At 43.7% G+C, this 17,330-nt stretch overlaps 1 protein-coding gene across 5 annotated transcripts in view; it reads left to right on the forward strand.

Annotated features, from left to right (window-relative positions):
* Window positions 1-17,330, forward strand: part of AFF1 (ALF transcription elongation factor 1) — a 110,204-nt gene that overhangs the window by 74,141 nt on the left and 18,733 nt on the right. For all 5 annotated transcript variants that reach the window (XM_069743376.1, XM_069743374.1, XM_069743377.1 and 2 more), the window contains 4 exons: window positions 1,653-1,689; window positions 4,196-4,250; window positions 5,435-5,495; window positions 10,376-10,410. In XM_069743376.1, coding sequence (XP_069599477.1) covers window positions 1,653-1,689; window positions 4,196-4,250; window positions 5,435-5,495; window positions 10,376-10,410 — 188 coding nt within the window. The remainder of the gene's footprint in view (window positions 1-1,652; window positions 1,690-4,195; window positions 4,251-5,434; window positions 5,496-10,375; window positions 10,411-17,330) is intronic.

Here is a 17,330-nt window from a genome sequence, read left to right on the forward strand (position 1 = left end):
ATATGGAAAAAAGAGGTGCTCAGTCTTCATGTGCGTTCATAGTGTTCTGTCTAAGCCAGACGTCCTCAACCTTTCTGACCTTGAGAGCCACATTCAGCTATGAAGGAGGGTCTTGAGCCACATTCAGCTCTGAGAGAGGGTCGCGATCCACATTCAGCTCTGAGAAGGTTACGTCCACATCCCGCTTCCGCCCCACTCGCAGTAGTGACACCCAGAACCAGGGCTGAGGAGTCGGAGTTTTCATTAAAAGGACCGACTCCAACTCCTAAAATATATAATAAATTGGGTACAGTAGTGCAATGCAGGATGTGCTGTACATTATTTTCATAATAATTTGGGAAAGTTATGAAATGTCCTATAAATGTCTGTTCTGCTCCTGATCTAAGGTTCTGGGCTTTTAGGTGAGATGAATCTGTGCTGCGCTTTATGTACATGCTCAGTAGTGACCAGTGCTATGGGGTCGGATATTTGGCTTACTGACTCCACAGCACTGCCCGGAACCCCGTTACCGGTATAATGACAGCCAAAGCTTTTCCACTGAATCACATCAAGGAGTATCCAAGCTCCAAGGTTTCCTATCTTGCCCCCTACTGAGATCTGCTCACACAGGGCTACACACAAGTCACCATCCAGAGATCTACTGTTAATAGCCGTTTGCTACACCTAGTGTGGCTTGCGGCTGTTCACCAGGTTGGCGATACATGTGGCTTTCGAGCTACAGGTTTGGGAGCCCTGGTCTAGACCTTTGGTCTGCAGACACATTGCTTTTTATACTTGCTGTAGATGCATATGATACAATGCTGTGGATAGGATATGGTGATGCTATGGGAAATTCTCTTGTCACCATCTATATTCATCTATTAGATGTTATCAGATATTGCTCCTACACAAAAAGCTAATTTAACATAGACAAACACATAGGCCGCAGTCGCACAACTGTGTTTCATGGTCCGAGTATGGACCGCAATGCACTGACTGGCCGTTGTTGTTTACTGACCCATTTGATGGGCTCATAGGCTTAAATGAGGCTGCGGAGTCCAGATCAGGAGCCGGCGGACTGTCCTACTCAGATCATGAAATACAGCTGTGTAATACCAGCTTTACTATAGAGATAGTACGGTATATATTCTCTGTATCGATGTATAATCTCTAGTGATGAGAGAGTGTACTTGTTACTCGAGATTTCCCGAGCACGCTCAGGTGACCTCCGATTATTTGTAAGTGCTCGGAGATTTAGTTTTCATCGCCACAGCTGAATGATTTACATCTGTTAGCCAGCATAAGTACATGTGGGGGTTGCCTGGTTGCTAGGGAATCCCCACATGTAATCAAGCTGGCCAATAGATGTAAATCATCCAGCTGCTGCAAGGAAAACTAAATCTCCGAGCACTAAAAAATACTCGGAGGACCTCTGAGCATGCTCGAGAAATCTCGAGTACCGAGTATATTCGCTCATCACTAATAATCTCCCTTCAGGTATTAAAAGCTGCTGATGTAGCGCTAGGAAACAAAACGTAATGGTTATTGTGACATTTCTTTACCGTTCCAAAGTACTGAGTACGTGTTTATCCGTATATTCAGTCGCATTGGGCTTATGATAGTGCGTTTGAGTGTTGTGCTATAATTAATAAAACATTTCTTTTAACCTTCAGGATAGTCAGCACGTTCCATCTGTCAAAGTGAACCAAAGTAAGTGATGCATTTAGATGTATAAGAATGCCTGTGAGTGAGAAACAGCAAATGCTCATGGTGGTACTCCGAGGTTTTTAGTTATGAGGACAATTTAGTGGTATCTAATAGGTTTTCCTTTTACTTGCATGTGAATTGCCTTTTTGATTGGCTGGTCAAATGTCTGTTAACGAATGTACCTGGAAATTAGCCACTGATGCTTAATTTTTCAGATTGTGTCCTGCTGGTGTCTATGGACATGCCATCAAAAGTGATATTTCAACATAACTAGTCACATGAAGATCACTTGTGCGCAGAATTTAAAGGGCTGTGTTTGAGGTCAAGCCTCAAACATTCATGCAGATTACCACAAGTTGTTGTGCAGTGTAGTGCAGCATGTAAGAGGCCAAGCCATGTTTAATAGCAGGGGGAAGCGGCGCTGTGCAGGATTAGAGCTGGAGTGACAGAGGCTTCAGATCTTCAGCTTACTTTACTATTACAACGATCTATTACTGATTAAGTGTGGATATTAAATGCAGTCCGCCTGTGTAAACAGGTTATAAAAGGACTACAAACATGTTGCCCATCAGCAGTGTTCTAATGCCACCAGTAGGCTGGTGTAATTTAAGCCTTAAGTCCCCCCAATACACATTAGACTAACGTCTAACCCTCCGATATATATATATATATATATATAAAAAAAAGTTGACAGCCTTTTGTGTATGGGGCCCCGGTCACATGATTGTGGACTGTGGGGTAATTTTGTTCTGCTCAAGATAAACCACTGGCACAGCAAGCACTTTTGTGTATGAAAGAGATGGCTACGATAGCTGCTGGCTGAACGATTGGCCTTACCATGATTCATGGACAGCCACCTCTAGAGTGTAAGCCCCCAGTACACCTTAAAAGAAGCCATCCGGTCTAAAGCTACAAGTCTGCAATAACGCTTATGTGACTACAGACATGTGAATTCTCACATTGTGCATGCTGTGAGGATTCTCCAGTGTCTGCACAGGAGCTGCGGTCATGTAACAGCAAGTATGCAATATGAATACTCCCGGCCACATTCCAACTAGACTGTTTTCTGCCTCGCTAAATAAACTCTGGTTCGGCCTGGCTCAATTCATCTAGTCGGAATGTGGCCGGAAGTATGTATATCGCATACTTGCAGTTACATGACCGCCACTTTTGATGACACGACTGGAGAATCCGCGCAGTGTGCACAATGAAAGGATTCGCTATGTGACTGCAGACATTTTAGCTTTAAACCGAAAAACCCAGTGTTAAAATGAAAACTATAAAATCATTCACAGTGTTGTTTTTATGGTAGCTGTTTGGCCTATCTTCTGTATTTCCACCACTGATGACCATTGGAAGCTTTTACTTCCAGATCTGTGAATGACGTGAATGTGACTGAGACGCTGTTTTTGTAAGCTTTGTAGGCTCAGAGGTAATAGGAGCCTGCAACTGTTAGTTTTATTTACTTTTAAAATGCCATTAACCTTCAAAGCGCTGGGCATATGAGATGGAGAACCAGTCAGCTTTCATGACTGATTTTAGAAAATATTTGCATTTCTCATAAAATAAAAATTCTGGAGCATCTTTTCTTAGAACTGTTATCCGGTTCCCCTGTGGATTCCTTCTAGAAATATAAGAATATATAGACAACTGGGATTATCACTTGGGGGGCCAAACAGTGTTACAGGTGGCACACTGTGTAGGGGAATGGTAACACCCAGTTGTGTGAAATAAAAAAACAAAAACAAAAAAGGATGCTCCTTATTAACAATCTTACTGCTGTTGGGTGGTAGCCGTAGGGTCTAGTAAAAAGATTAGATTCCACACCCAAGAGGCAAGGGATCTTTCAGTGCACAAAGCCGCAAAACTGCACAAGAAGGATCAGTTTTGGGATAGTTTTTCAGGGTCAGTATTGACACTCCCTTTTTAAAAAGAATTTCTCAGCTAGGTGTCACCCCACAAACTATATATGCATGTAGATCCTTCGAAGACAAGTCCAGCAGTACTGTAAAAGGCCAGTCCGTTCCTCCATTACTGAGAAATCATTGTGTGAATGGATATGCAAAGGAGGCTGAAGAGCACTTCAGATTGTAGAGGTCTACCACTCCAGCTCTATTCCCCGCCCAGCGCTGACAGCCTCTATCCTGTGAGACTTCAGGTAAAGGAGCTGTCAGGCAAGCCAAAGGAAGCGGTGCACTGCGGGGAATAGATCTGTATAGACAGGCTTCAGACCTACAAATAGCTCTTCAGCCTCATTTTCACATTCCTTTTAATGTAAAGTATCTTTATGGTGATATTTTACTGCTCGTTATTGCTAGTTTTCAATTTTTTATTTATTTTTTTCTCATTCTTTCACTATCGACCCCTTCAGATCCATATTGCTTGGCGACTCTTCTGGCAATTTTTCCCACTTGTAACTTTGTATCATTTGAAATGTTTTGGCTGTTTTCTTCCTTTCTTGTTAGTTCAGTCTCCTACAGAGGAAATGACTCATTTATTTTTCTTACAGGACACTATGACAACTTCTCAAAAGTTTTCCCAAGCCCACATAAGGGATCATCATCGTAAGTCATTGAGTTTTGTTTTTTCAATGTTTTTCCAAGTTTTGGTAAAACACAGAAATCTTGTTATAAGTTTACTACAGACAGCTGTTGGAGAACACTATTAATAGAAATACCCATACAGGGCATGCAATGACTCTGAATCTCTTAGAATCTCGATTCACATGAGTTTACCAAAATGTGACACTGATGGTAATAAAGGACATCATATACAATTAGAAAATGCCTTAGTTTTATGAACATGACAAAGAGGCCATGATTCCCATTCTTGGCTGGAAAACAAACTGCATAAGAATAGTATAAACCTCCAAATCAGGTTAACACCTTAAATATCAAATGTAAATATCAAATGCCAAAATGGAGGAGAGCTTCAGGGAGAATAAAGGTGTGAATGACTTAAAGGGACTCTGTCACCTGAATTTGGCGGGATTGGTTTTGGCTCATATGGGCGGAGTTTTTGGGTGTTTGATTCACCCTTTCCTTACCCGCTGGCTGCATGCTGGCTGCAATATTGGATTGAAGTTCATTCTCTGTCCTCCATAGTACACGCCTGCGCAAAGCAATCTTGCCTTGTGCAGGCGTGTACTATGGAGGACAGAGCATGAACTTCAATCCAATATTGCAGCCAGCATGCAGCCAGCGGGTAAGGAAAGGGTGAATCAAACACCCAAAAACTCCGCCCATATGACCCAAAACCAGTCCCGCCAAATTCAGGTGACAGGTTCCCTTTAATCAGTCCCACCGCCCCTCCAGAACAGGATACCATTATGTAACTCTGTGACATAACTGGAAAAGATTTGTCAACAGCAATTTGCCAAAATAGAAAAATAGCTACAATGTAGAAGCAACCCAAAAACTGAAAGAATCTAATGTTGATTTCAAGTGCTGCAGATAATGTTGGCGCAATATAAGTAAAATTATTTAATCATGATATTGGATATTCTATATATTTATACATACAATAGTAGCCTTGTACTTGTATTGAAGCCACCTAATCAAGATGTCAGACAATTGCCACGCATTACAAAGTACCACATCCTGTAGGATAGGCTTGCATTTAGTGTGCATTTTTGTTTGGATGGTTTCATTCAAATGCTGCTTACTAAAAGAGTGAGCAAAATATGTAAATCAGAGGGGGTTTACTAATCTGCATACTAATCAACATAAACACTTCTTTTTGGATTTAGCATGTTGGAAGATGACCTGCAGATCAGCGACAGTGAGAACAGTGATGAGGAGGAGGAGGAGGTAGGTCACCAAATACAAATTTTAAAAAGGCTGAAATGGAAAATGGCATTACTACTGCCAATCAGGGCCAATTTTAGGCAAAGTGGGGCCCTAGGCAAACGCTTAAAATGGGGCCCCAAATGCTAACACATTGCACATTACACAGAAGCATTTCAGTTGTACTTATGTGCGCTGAGTTCAGGCAGCTAAACGAGTGTGATCAACAATATTGAAGTCGTTCGACACTTGTTTCCCTGCCTCTTTCCACTGGCTGAGGAATAATGATGGGATAGAACAATCACTAATAGATCAATTTCTCCCCATACAGTATCATGTTATCAGCAGCACATCTGCAGTTTTCACCTGGCGATATGCTGCTGAGAACAATTTTTTTTCCCGGCATAAACAATCAAATTAATCAATGAATATGCAGCATTTTGCTTGTTTAGTATAATATACCCCATAGTCCTCCATATAGTATAATGGGCACCACAGTCCTCCATATTGTATAATGCACACCCCATAGTCCTCCATATAATATAATGTTCTCCATAGTCCTCCATATAGTATAATACACTCCCTATAGTCCTCCATATAGTATAATAGACTACTTATAGTCGTCCTTATAGTATAATACACTCCTCAGTCCTCCATAAAGTATTATACACTCCTCATAGTCCTCCATATAGTATTATATACTCCCCATAGTCCTCCATATAGTAAAATATACTACTCAGTCCTCTATACAGTATGATACACTCCTCATTCCTCCATATAATATAATACTCCTCATAGTTCTCCATATATTAAAATACTCAGTCATCCATATAGCGTAATACACTCCTCATAGTGCTCCATATAGTATAATGCACTCCCATAGTCCTCCATGTAGTAAAATTCACCTCCCATAGTATAATGCACTCCATAGTTCTTCATATAGTATAATGTATTTCTCAGTCCTCCATATAGTATAATGCAGCCACTCCACAGAGTATAATGCAGCCAACCCACAGAATATAATGTAGTCCCCTCAGAGTATAATGCAGACGCGCCATAGAATATAATGCAGACCCCCTTATATAATATAATGCAGCCCCTCCATAGAATATAATGTAACCCCCTCATAAGGTATAATGCAGACCCCCATAGAATAAAATGCAGCCCCCAAAGAATATAATGCAGCCCCTCTGATATAGTATAAAGCAGCTTCCCATAGAATACAATGTAGCCCCCTCATAGAGTATCATGCAACCCCCCTCATAGAATATAATACAGCCCCACCATAGAATATAATGTAACCCCCATTGAATATAACACAGCCCACCTTCCCATAAAATATAATGTAGCCTCCTCATAGAGTGTGATGCAACCCCCTTCAGAATATAATACAGCCCCCCATAGAAAGTAATGTAGCCCCCACCCCTCCCAGAATATAATTCAGCCCCACAGTCCAGTACTCACTCACTGATCCTGGTCCTAATTAAGCAGGTTTAGTTGTCATGAAAGGCATGATATTGTACAATCAAGGCAGAACGCTAACATCTTACTACCCCCCCCCCCCCCCCCCACCCACACTGGTCACTAAAAAAAAAAAAAGTGTAAATGTACTATGAACCTTTTAGGCTATATTTGCACATGCGTTTTTGCATAGATTGTAAACTTGCGATCAGAGCCCTCACCTGGTACATGGTGAATTGTTTACTCTGTTATGTCTTTGTCTGTTCGTCTCCTCTGAAATGTGACGTGCTGCAGAATGTCCTGCAGCGTATTTTTCACCCATAGAAAGCAATGAGTACATGCAAAAGGACAGCAAAAACGTTGCTATCAGTGCTTACAGCATTTTTAGTGTAAAAAATGAAGGTACAAGATGTGAAAATGTGAAAAAAAAACAGGAAGTGAAAACCCATTTATTTTTGTGATTTCCCAACCCCCCCCCCCCCCAAGTTTTAACCATAATCCTTAAGGTACCGTCACACATAACGATATCGTTAACGATATCGTTGCTTTTTGTGACGTAGCAACGATATCGTTAAGGAAATCGTTGTGTGACAGCGACCCACGATCAGGCCCCTGCTGGGAGATCGTTGGTCGCTGAGGAAAGTCCAGAACTTTATTTCGTCGCTGGATCGGCGTGTGTGACACCGATCCAGCGATGTCTTCACTGGTAACCAGGGTAAACATCGGGTTACTAAGCGCAGGGCCGCGCTTAGTAACCCGATGTTTACCCTGGTTACCAGCGTAAACGTAAAAAAACAAACAAACACTACATACTTACCTTCAGCTGTCTGTCCCCGGCGCTCTGCTTCTCTGCACTCCTCCTGCATCCTGTGTCAGCGCCAGCCAGCCGGAAAGCACAGCGGTGACGTCACCGCTCTGCTTTCCGGCTGACCGGCGCTGACAGTGCAGAGGAAAGCAGAGCGCCGGAGGACAGACAGCTGAAGGTAAGTATGTAGTTTTTTTTTTTTTTTTTTAAGTTTACGCTGGTAACCAGGGTAAACATCGGGTTACTAAGCGCGGCCCTGCGCTTAGTAACCCGATGTTTACCCTGGTTACCGGGGACCTCGGGATCGTTGGTCGCTGGAGAGCTGTCTGTGTGACAGCTCTCCAGCGACCAAACCGCGACGCTGCAGCGATCGACATCGTTGTCGGTATCGCTGCAGCGTCGCTTAGTGTGACGGTAGCTTTAGTTTTGGTATCCTCACATGAGCATGGATGCTAGAATTAGTACAGTTTAATTAAATTGGTGGTATGTGTGAAAGTAAACAATGCCCTACCAATGTGTTGAGTAAATAGTGCCCGACCAATTCAACTTCCTCTGCTGTTTTTACATTTGCAATTGTGTATTTTTTCATGAACTCATAGAACATTAGTTCAATGCTACACTTCATAAATTAATTCAGCTTTTTTTTTTTGTTGTTCAGAATAGTCACTATTTTTTTTCAGACAAACATTTTCCCCAAAATAATGTTCTCAAATTGCCCTTTTTTCCCAAAACTGTTATATGGTAGCACATTAGCCTTGCATCAGTTCTCGAACACTTTGTATCGTTCATGCCTACAAGTTGGAAGCAAAGCTTAGCTTTGGGATCCTGAAAAACGCAGAAAATAAAGCATCGCAAGAAAAATGGCAAAAAAGCCAGCAAAATCTGTGTTTTGACTGCAGCTTTTTATTGAGATCGGGTTTCAGCTGCAGAAAAAGCAGTAAATAAGGAACGTGTGAACATAGCATTATAGTTATAGCTTGTCCCACACAAAAAAACAAAACCTCGTACAGCTCCATGAATAGATAGTCGATTTAGGGTATGTTCACACGTTCCTGATTTCCATCCTTTTTTTTTTCAGGACTGTTTTTTAAAAAACTGCAGCTCTTGGCAGAAAACGCAGGTCCTTTTTTTGGTCCTTTTTTTGTCCTTTTTTGATGCGTTTTTTGATGCGTTTTTTGATCCTTTTTTTGATCCTTTTTTTTATGCAGTTTTCTATGCAGAGTCTGTGTGTTTTCTAGGAAGATTTTTAGGGTTAAAATGGCTGAAAATACCCTAACCCTACCCCTAACCGTACCCCTAACCCTACCCCTAACCCTACCCCTAACCCTACCCCTACCCCTAACCCTACCCCTAACCCTATTCTAACCTTAGTGGAAAAAAAAAATTCTTAATTTTTTTTATTGTCCCTACCTATGGGGGTGACAAAGGGGGGGGGGGTGTCATTTACTATTTTTTTTTATTTTGATCACTGAGATAGATTATATCTCAGTGATCAAAATGCACTTTGGAACGAATCTGCCGGCCGGCAGATTCGGCGGGCGCACTGCGCATGCGCCCGCCATTTTGCAAGATGGCGGCGCCCAGGGAGAAGACGGCCGGACGGACACCGGGACGCCGGGTAAGTATAAGGGGGGGAGATTAGGGCACGGGGGGGGCATCGGAGCACTGGGGGGGGGGGGGCATCGGAGCACGGGGCGGTGGGATTGGAGCACGGGGGGGGGGGCGGGATCGGAGCACGGGGGGGCAGCCACACTCCGCCCACGCACTTCCGCCCGCTTCCCCGCACTTCCTGCTGCAGCGGTTCTGCACCACAAACCGCAGTAAAACCCGCAGATATTTTTTTCATCTGCGGGTTTTACTGCGGGTTTGACCTCACAATGGAGGTCAATGGGTGCAGAACCGCTGCGGCTCCGAAAAAAGAAGTGACATGGTACTTCTTTTTTCCCGCAGCTATTCAGCGCGGCTTTTTTTTTGATTTTCCGCATTGTGGGCACAGCAGTTCCTGTTTTCCATATGGTACAATGTAATGTACCCTGCATGGAAAACAGCTGCGGACCCGCAGTGGGAAAATCGCGGCAATTCCGCATGAAAAAAAGGATCGTGTGAACATGGCCTTAGAGTATGTTGGTACAATTTTTATGCAGAAAAAAATGTTTTCATTGTACTGGTGTTTAGTTTGAAAGAAAGTGAACATGGTTGTTAATTCCTGGATGGGGTAAAAAGATTTTTTTTTTTTTTTTATTCTATGTAAATTCTGGGAAAATTGACCAAAAGCTATATTTCCTTTAATTTTAAGACAAAGAATGGCATAAATATTGCAAAAATCTACACCAGCTGGAGTAATGTGTGGTTGTGACACACAAACAGCACAAAGATGTGCCAGTTTAAGAGGTTAACGCTTCTGCATCAATTTGGTTCATCTTACTCCAGCGGGCTTTTGATTAAAAGTAGCATACGCTGTGTGTTTCAACTCAGTCTTTTCAAGATATTTGTTTGAAGATGGAAATTAAAAAAAACAAACAAAAAAAAAAACGCTGAGATTTGAATGTCCTTAATTCTTGGAAAAATGAATTTAGGAAATTAATATTTTGTTTATTGCTAATGTACCCTTAAGTGTGCTTTTTGTTTTTCTTTCCAGATCACTGAAAAACCCCTTTCTTCTGCTCCATCTAGGTAATGCATGTATTCTCTATATGACATTTATGCACTTTTTTATACATTTAAGTTTCCTACGAATGTGGATACCTTTCTTCATTGTTATTTCTTAAAATGGTAGTTTAGTTGGGAGTACCTCATCTTTGTTCTATTCCTTAAGAGATCAAACTGTAAAAATAAACTGCTTAAAAAAATAAAGGGGAACACTTAACACAATGTAATTCCAAGTCATTCACACTTCTGTGAATCAATTTCTCCTGCTGTTGTGCAAATGGAACACAGGTAGATATGATAGGCAAGTAGCAAGAAAATCCCTATAAAGGAGTGGTTCTGAAGGTTGTGACCACAAACCATTTCCATATTCTCATCCTTTTTGGCTGTTTTGGTGACTTTTGCATTTTGTAATTGCCCTCGCCCCTAGAGATACAGTAGCAACCCACATAGGTTGCTCAGGTAGAGCAGCTCATCCAGGATGCCACATCAATGAGAGCTGTGGCATGAATGGTAGCTGTGTCTGTCAGCACAGTGTTCAGAGCATGGAGCAGATACCAGGAGATAGGCCAGTACACTGGGAGATGTGGAGGGGGCGTAGGAGGGCAACAACCCAGCAGCAGGACCACTGCCTTCTCCTTTGTGCAAGGAGGAAAAGTGCCAAAGCCCTGCAAAATAACCACCTGCAGGCCACTTACATCTATGTGTCAGCTCAAACAGTCAGAAACAGACTCCATGAGGTGGTATGAGGGCCCAACGACCACAAGTGGGTGTTAGGTTTACAGCGCAACACCATGTAGGGTTATTGGCATTTGCCAGAGAACTCCAAGATTAAAAGATTTGACGTTGGCACCCTGTGCTCTTCACAGATTATTATTTATTTGTATAGCACCAGTAATTCCATGGTGCTGTACATGAGAAGGGGTTACATACAAAGTTATAGATATCGTTTACAGTAAACAAATTTACAATGACAGACTGGTACAGAGGGGAGAGGACCCTGTCCTTGTGGACTTACATTCTACGGGATAATGGGGAAGAGGCAGAAGGTCGGGGGTGCAGCAGCTCGGGTGGTGGTGAGGCAGATGAGAGCAGGTTCATATTGAACACATGTGACAAGAGTCTTGAGACACCATGGAGAGTGATCTCCTGCCTGCAGCATCCTCCAGCATGACTGGTTTGGCAGTGGGTCAATAATGGTGTAGGGAGTCATTTCTTTGGAGGGCCGCACAGCCCTCCATGTGCTATCCAGAGGTAGCCTGACTGACAATAAGTACTGGGATGAGATCCTCAAACCCCTTGTGAGACCATATGCAGGTGCAGTGGGCCCTGGGTTCCTTCTGATGTATTACAGTGCTAGGCCTCATGTGGCTGAAGTGTGTGAGCAGTTCCTGCATGATGAATGCATTGATGCTGTGAACTTACCTGCCCGTTCCCCTGACCTGAATCCAATCGAGCACATCTGGGACATCATGTCTCATTCCATCCACCAACGTTGCACCACAAACTGTCCAGGAGTTGACTGATGCTTTAATCCAGGTCTGGGAGAAGATCCCTTAGGAGAAAATCTGCCGCCTCATCAGGATTATGCACAGGTGTTGTAGGGAGGTCATACATGCATGTGAAGGCCACACACACTACTGAGCTTGTCTTGTCCTGAGGCATTTCCACTGAAGTTGGATCAACCTGTAATTTTGATTTTCCACTTTGATTTTGAGTATAATTCCAAATCCAGACCTCTATGGGATATTAAAGGGAACCTGTCACCCCGTATTTTAAAGATGAGATAAAAATGGCATTAACAAGGGCCAGAGCTGAGCTTTACAGTACTGTCTTCTGTGTGTTTATATTCCGCACCTATCTTGCCGAAATACCTTTTGAAAGTCGGCGTTTGGTGCTGTCACTCAGTCAGGTCTGGGCGTTGATAAGTTGCGGTTCCTCCCCCCTGCTCCTCGGCGTGTATGACTTAAATGCGCTCTGTGAATCACACAGATCGCGCACTTTTTTCGCAGTTGCGCATTAAATGAGCCTCTTGCGCCTGCGCGTTATGCTGTGCCCAACTGTGGGCATAGCGTACGTTACATCACTGCGCAGGCGCTTGTCGGCACTTTTACCTGTGTGCCCCGGAAGTGGTTATATGCGCATTTAATGTATAGCTGGATGCCGGTAAAACTTACGATCGCAGGTGGGGCTGAGAAACTGTTACCGGCATCCAGCTATACAGTATGCGCATATGACCACTTCCGGGGCACACTGGTAAAAGTGCCGACACGCGCATGCGCAGTAATGTCCATTATGATATGCCCACAGTTAAGAAAACCATAATACGCAGGCGCCAAATTATACGTTAGTGCGCAGGCGCTAAGCACAACGCTGACGGCGGGAATAACATTCGCAGGGAAACGCAAGAGGTGGGGGAGGAACCGCAACTTATCAACGCCCATCTGACCAGACCTGACTGAGTGACAGCACCAAACGCCGACTTTCAAAAGGTATTTCGGCAACATAGGTGCGGAATATAAACACACAGAAGACAGTACTGTAAAGCTCAGCTCTGGCCCTTGTTAATGCCATTTTTATCTCATCTTTAAAATACGGGGTGACAGGTTCCCTTTAACTTTGATTTTATGTTTTATTGTACTCAATGCTTTCCAGTATGTAATGAATAAAGATTTACAACTGGAATATTTCATTCAGTGATATCTAGGATGTGGGATTTTAGTGTTCCCTTCATTTTTTTGAGCAGTGTATATCAAAGTGTACAGTCATGGCCAAAATTTTTGAGAATGACACCAAAATTATATTTTCACATGATCTGCTGCCCTCTGGTTTTTATTAGTGTTTGTCTGATGTTTATATCACATACAGAAATATAATTGCAATCATATTATGAGTACCAATAGGTTATATTGACAGTTAGAATGAGTTAATGCAGCAAGTCAATATTTGCAGTGTTGACCCTTCTTCTTCAAGACCTCTGCAATTCTCCCTGGCATGCTCTCAATCAACTTCTGGACCAAATCCTGACTGATAGCAGTCCATTCTTGCATAATCAATGCTTGCATTTTGCCAGAATTTGTTGGCTTTTGTTTGTCCACCCGTCTCTTGATGATTGACCACAAGTTCTCAATGGGATTAAGATCTAGGGAGTTTCCAGGCCATGGACCCAAAATCTCTGTTTTGTTCCATGAGCCATTTAGTTATCACCTTTGCTTTATGGCAAGGTGCTCCATCATGCTGGAAAAGGCATTGTTGGGCGCCAAACTGCTCTTGGACGGTTGGGAGAAGTTGCTCTTGGAGGACATTCTGGTACCATTCTTTATTCATGGCTGTGTTTTTAGGCAAGACTGTGAGTGAGCCGATTTCCTTGGCTGAGAAGCAACCCCACACATGAATGGTTTCAGGATGCTTTACAGTTGGCATGAGACAAGACTGGTGGTAGCGCTCACCTTTTCTCCGAATAAGCGGTTTTCCAGATGTCCCAAACAATCGAAAAGGGGATTCAACAGAGAAAATGACTTTGCCCCAGTCGTCAGCAGTCCACTCCCTGCACCTTTTGCAGAATATCAGTCGGTCTCTGATGTTTTTTCTGGAGAGAAGTGGCTTCTTTGCTGCCCTCCTTGAAACCAGGCCTTGCTCAAAGAGTCTCCGCCTCACAGTGCGTGCAGAAGCACTCACACCTGCCTGCTGCCATTCCTGAGCAAGCTCGGCACTGCTGGTAGTCCAATCCCGCAGCTCAAACCGTTTTAAGATACGGTCCTGGCGCTTGCTGGTCTTTCTTGGGCGCCCTGGAGCCTTTTTGACAACAATGGAAGCTCTCTCCTTGAAGTTCTTGATGATGCGATAGATTGTTGACTGAGGTGCAATCTTTGTAGCTGCGATACTCTTCCCTGTTAGGCCATTTTTGTCCAGTGCAATGATGGCTGCACGTGTTTCTTTAGAGATGACCATGGTTAACTGAAGAGAAACAATGATACCAAGCACCAGCCTCCTTTTAAAGTGTCCAGTGATGTCATTCTTACTTAATCATGACTGATTGATCGCCAGCCCTGTCCTCATCAACACCCACACCTGTGTTAATGGATCAATCACTAAAACGATGTTAGCTGCTCCTTTTAAGGCAGGCCTGCAATGATGTTGAAATGTGTTTTGGGGGTTAAAGTTCATTTTCTGGGCAAATATTGACTTTGCAAGTAGAGTAATTGCTGTTAAGCTGATCACTCTGACATTCAGGAGTATATGCAAATTGCCATTAGAAAAAATGAAGCAGTAGACTTTGGAAAAATTAATATTTGTCTCATTCTCAAAATTTTTGTCAATGACTATACTGACCTGATAATAATAATAATAATAATAATAATAATAATAATAATAATAATAATAATAATAATCTTTATTTATATAGCGCCAACATATTCCGCAGCGCTTTACAGTTTAACAGTTTCAAACACAAAAGTCATAAGTAACAACGTTAACAATACAATAATTAAAGCAAAATAAGACGACCCTGCTCGTGAGAGCTTACAATGAGGTGGGGGAGATAGAAAGTACAGGTGTGTATTTACAGTGATGTATTTACAATCATGGTCCAGCCATCTTCAGGGGGTGGGGGATAGATGGGGATAGTGAATGGGCTACACACACACAAACAAAAAATGACTTTGATTAGTGAACGTGATAGGCCGCTCTGAACAAATGTGTTTTGAGCGAGCGCCTAAAACTATGCAAATTATGGATGGTCCTAATATCTTGGGGTAGAGCATTCCAGAGGATTGGCGCAGCACAGGAGAAGTCTTGGAGTCCTGATGAGACCTGATGCAGTACAACATGCTGGATATATTGTCATTCTTTTACTTTATTATATACTGTACATCATTCTGTTCCACTAGAGAAATGTATCATCTGGACAGGTAATAAGTTTGTCCCGCATGAAAACTAGTGCATTCCCACAGGGGACTTGGTGATGCCTGTTGTCGGGGATCACTAGGTTTCTGACCACTGGGACCACTGGTGGTCCTGATAATGGGTGTGTGCTACAAAGTCCCCTGTGTGAGTAAAGCAGTAGTGTGCAATCATGTCCAATAACCTATTCACCTCTATGGCACTGATGGAACTGCTATCTTTGTCCGCCTAATAGAAGTGATTGGGCAAGCATGTGCAGGCTACCCCATTGCATCTGTTCTCTGTTGCTTGGAAGGGTTGATGCCCTCTAATTTAAATTTTTTTTTTTCTAGGACACTAGGCAATGTCTCTTTTTTCTACTTTATAGCTTCTTCATAAAAGAAATGTATTCATGTGAATCGGCCAGGTTCCTTACTGTATTTTGTTTGAGTCTAAATATATACTTTATACTTATTTGTGCCTGGCAGTAAGGCTATGTTCACATGTTGATTTTTACGCATTTTTTTTATGCAAATGAAAAGCGGCTTTTTACAGTACCAGCAAAAGCTGCATTTTCAGAAATCTCATGCACACCGCTTGTTTTTTTTCTTGACTGTATTGGAAAACTGCTGCGTTTTTTTTTTTTTTTTTTTTTTTTAAACTGCAGCATGTCAATTCTTTCCATGTTTTGCAGCGTTTTTCTTCTAAAGAAAGAGAAATTTTTTAAAGCGATTTTAAAGAAAAAAGATGCAACAGGATGTGAAACCCATTTGTTTTTCTAATTTTCCAAAGTTTAAAAATGTCTTGGTGTTCTCATCTGAGGATTGGAGTTAGGATTAGTGTAGTGTAATTGAATCAGTGATGTGTACATAAATAATCTATATATATGAGGCATTGTGATTACACGCTAATACCGCCCCCTGCACAGTAGCTCTGCCCCCACCCCATTACCACACATTATCCCACCCCCCACCCCATTACCACACACAATCCCACCCCCCACCCCATTACCACACATAATCCCGTCCCCCCACATTACCACACAAGGCTCTGTCCCCACACATTACCACACGAGGTTTCGTCCCCCCACATTACCAAACGAGGCTCCGTCCCCCCACATTAGCACACGAGGCTCCGTCCCCCCACATTAGCACACGAGGCTCCGTCCCCACACAGTACCACACGAGGCTCCGTCCCCACACAGTACCACACGAGGCTCCGTCCCCACACAGTACCACACGAGGCTCCGTCCCCACACAGTACCACACGAGGCTCCGTCCCCACACAGTACCACACGAGGCTCCGTCCCCACACAGTACCACACGAGGCTCCGTCCCCACACAGTACCACACGAGGCTCCGTCCCCACACAGTACCACACGAGGCTCCGTCCCCACACAGTATCACACGAGGCTCCGTCCCCACACAGTACCACACGAGGCTCCGTCCCCACACAGTACCACACGAGGCTCCGTCCCCACACAGTACCACACGAGGCTCCGTCCCCACACAGTACCACACGAGGCTCCGTCCCCACACAGTACCACACGAGGCTCCGTCCCCACACAGTACCACACGAGGCTCCGTCCCCACACAGTACCACACGAGGCTCCGTCCCCACACAGTACCACACGAGGCTCCGTCCCCACACAGTACCACACGAGGCTCCGTCCCCACACAGTACCACACGAGGCTCCGTCCCCACACAGTACCACACGAGGCTCCGTCCCCACACAGTACCACACGAGGCTCCGTCCCCACACAGTACCACACGAGGCTCCGTCCCCACACAGTACCACACGAGGCTCCGTCCCCACACAGTACCACACGAGGCTCCGTCCCCACACAGTACCACACGAGGCTCCGTCCCCACACAGTACCACACGAGGCTCCGTCCCCACACAGTACCACACGAGGCTCCGTCCCCACACAGTACCACACGAGGCTCCGTCCCCACACAGTACCACACGAGGCTCCGTCCCCACACAGTACCACACGAGGCTCCGTCCCCACACAGTACCACACGCAGCACTTCCTTTCTATGTAATTCAACCACTTCAGCCAAGG

Source organism: Ranitomeya imitator, chromosome 1 (assembly GCF_032444005.1).
Source record: "Ranitomeya imitator isolate aRanImi1 chromosome 1, aRanImi1.pri, whole genome shotgun sequence".
NCBI classification, from domain to species: domain Eukaryota; kingdom Metazoa; phylum Chordata; class Amphibia; order Anura; family Dendrobatidae; genus Ranitomeya; species Ranitomeya imitator.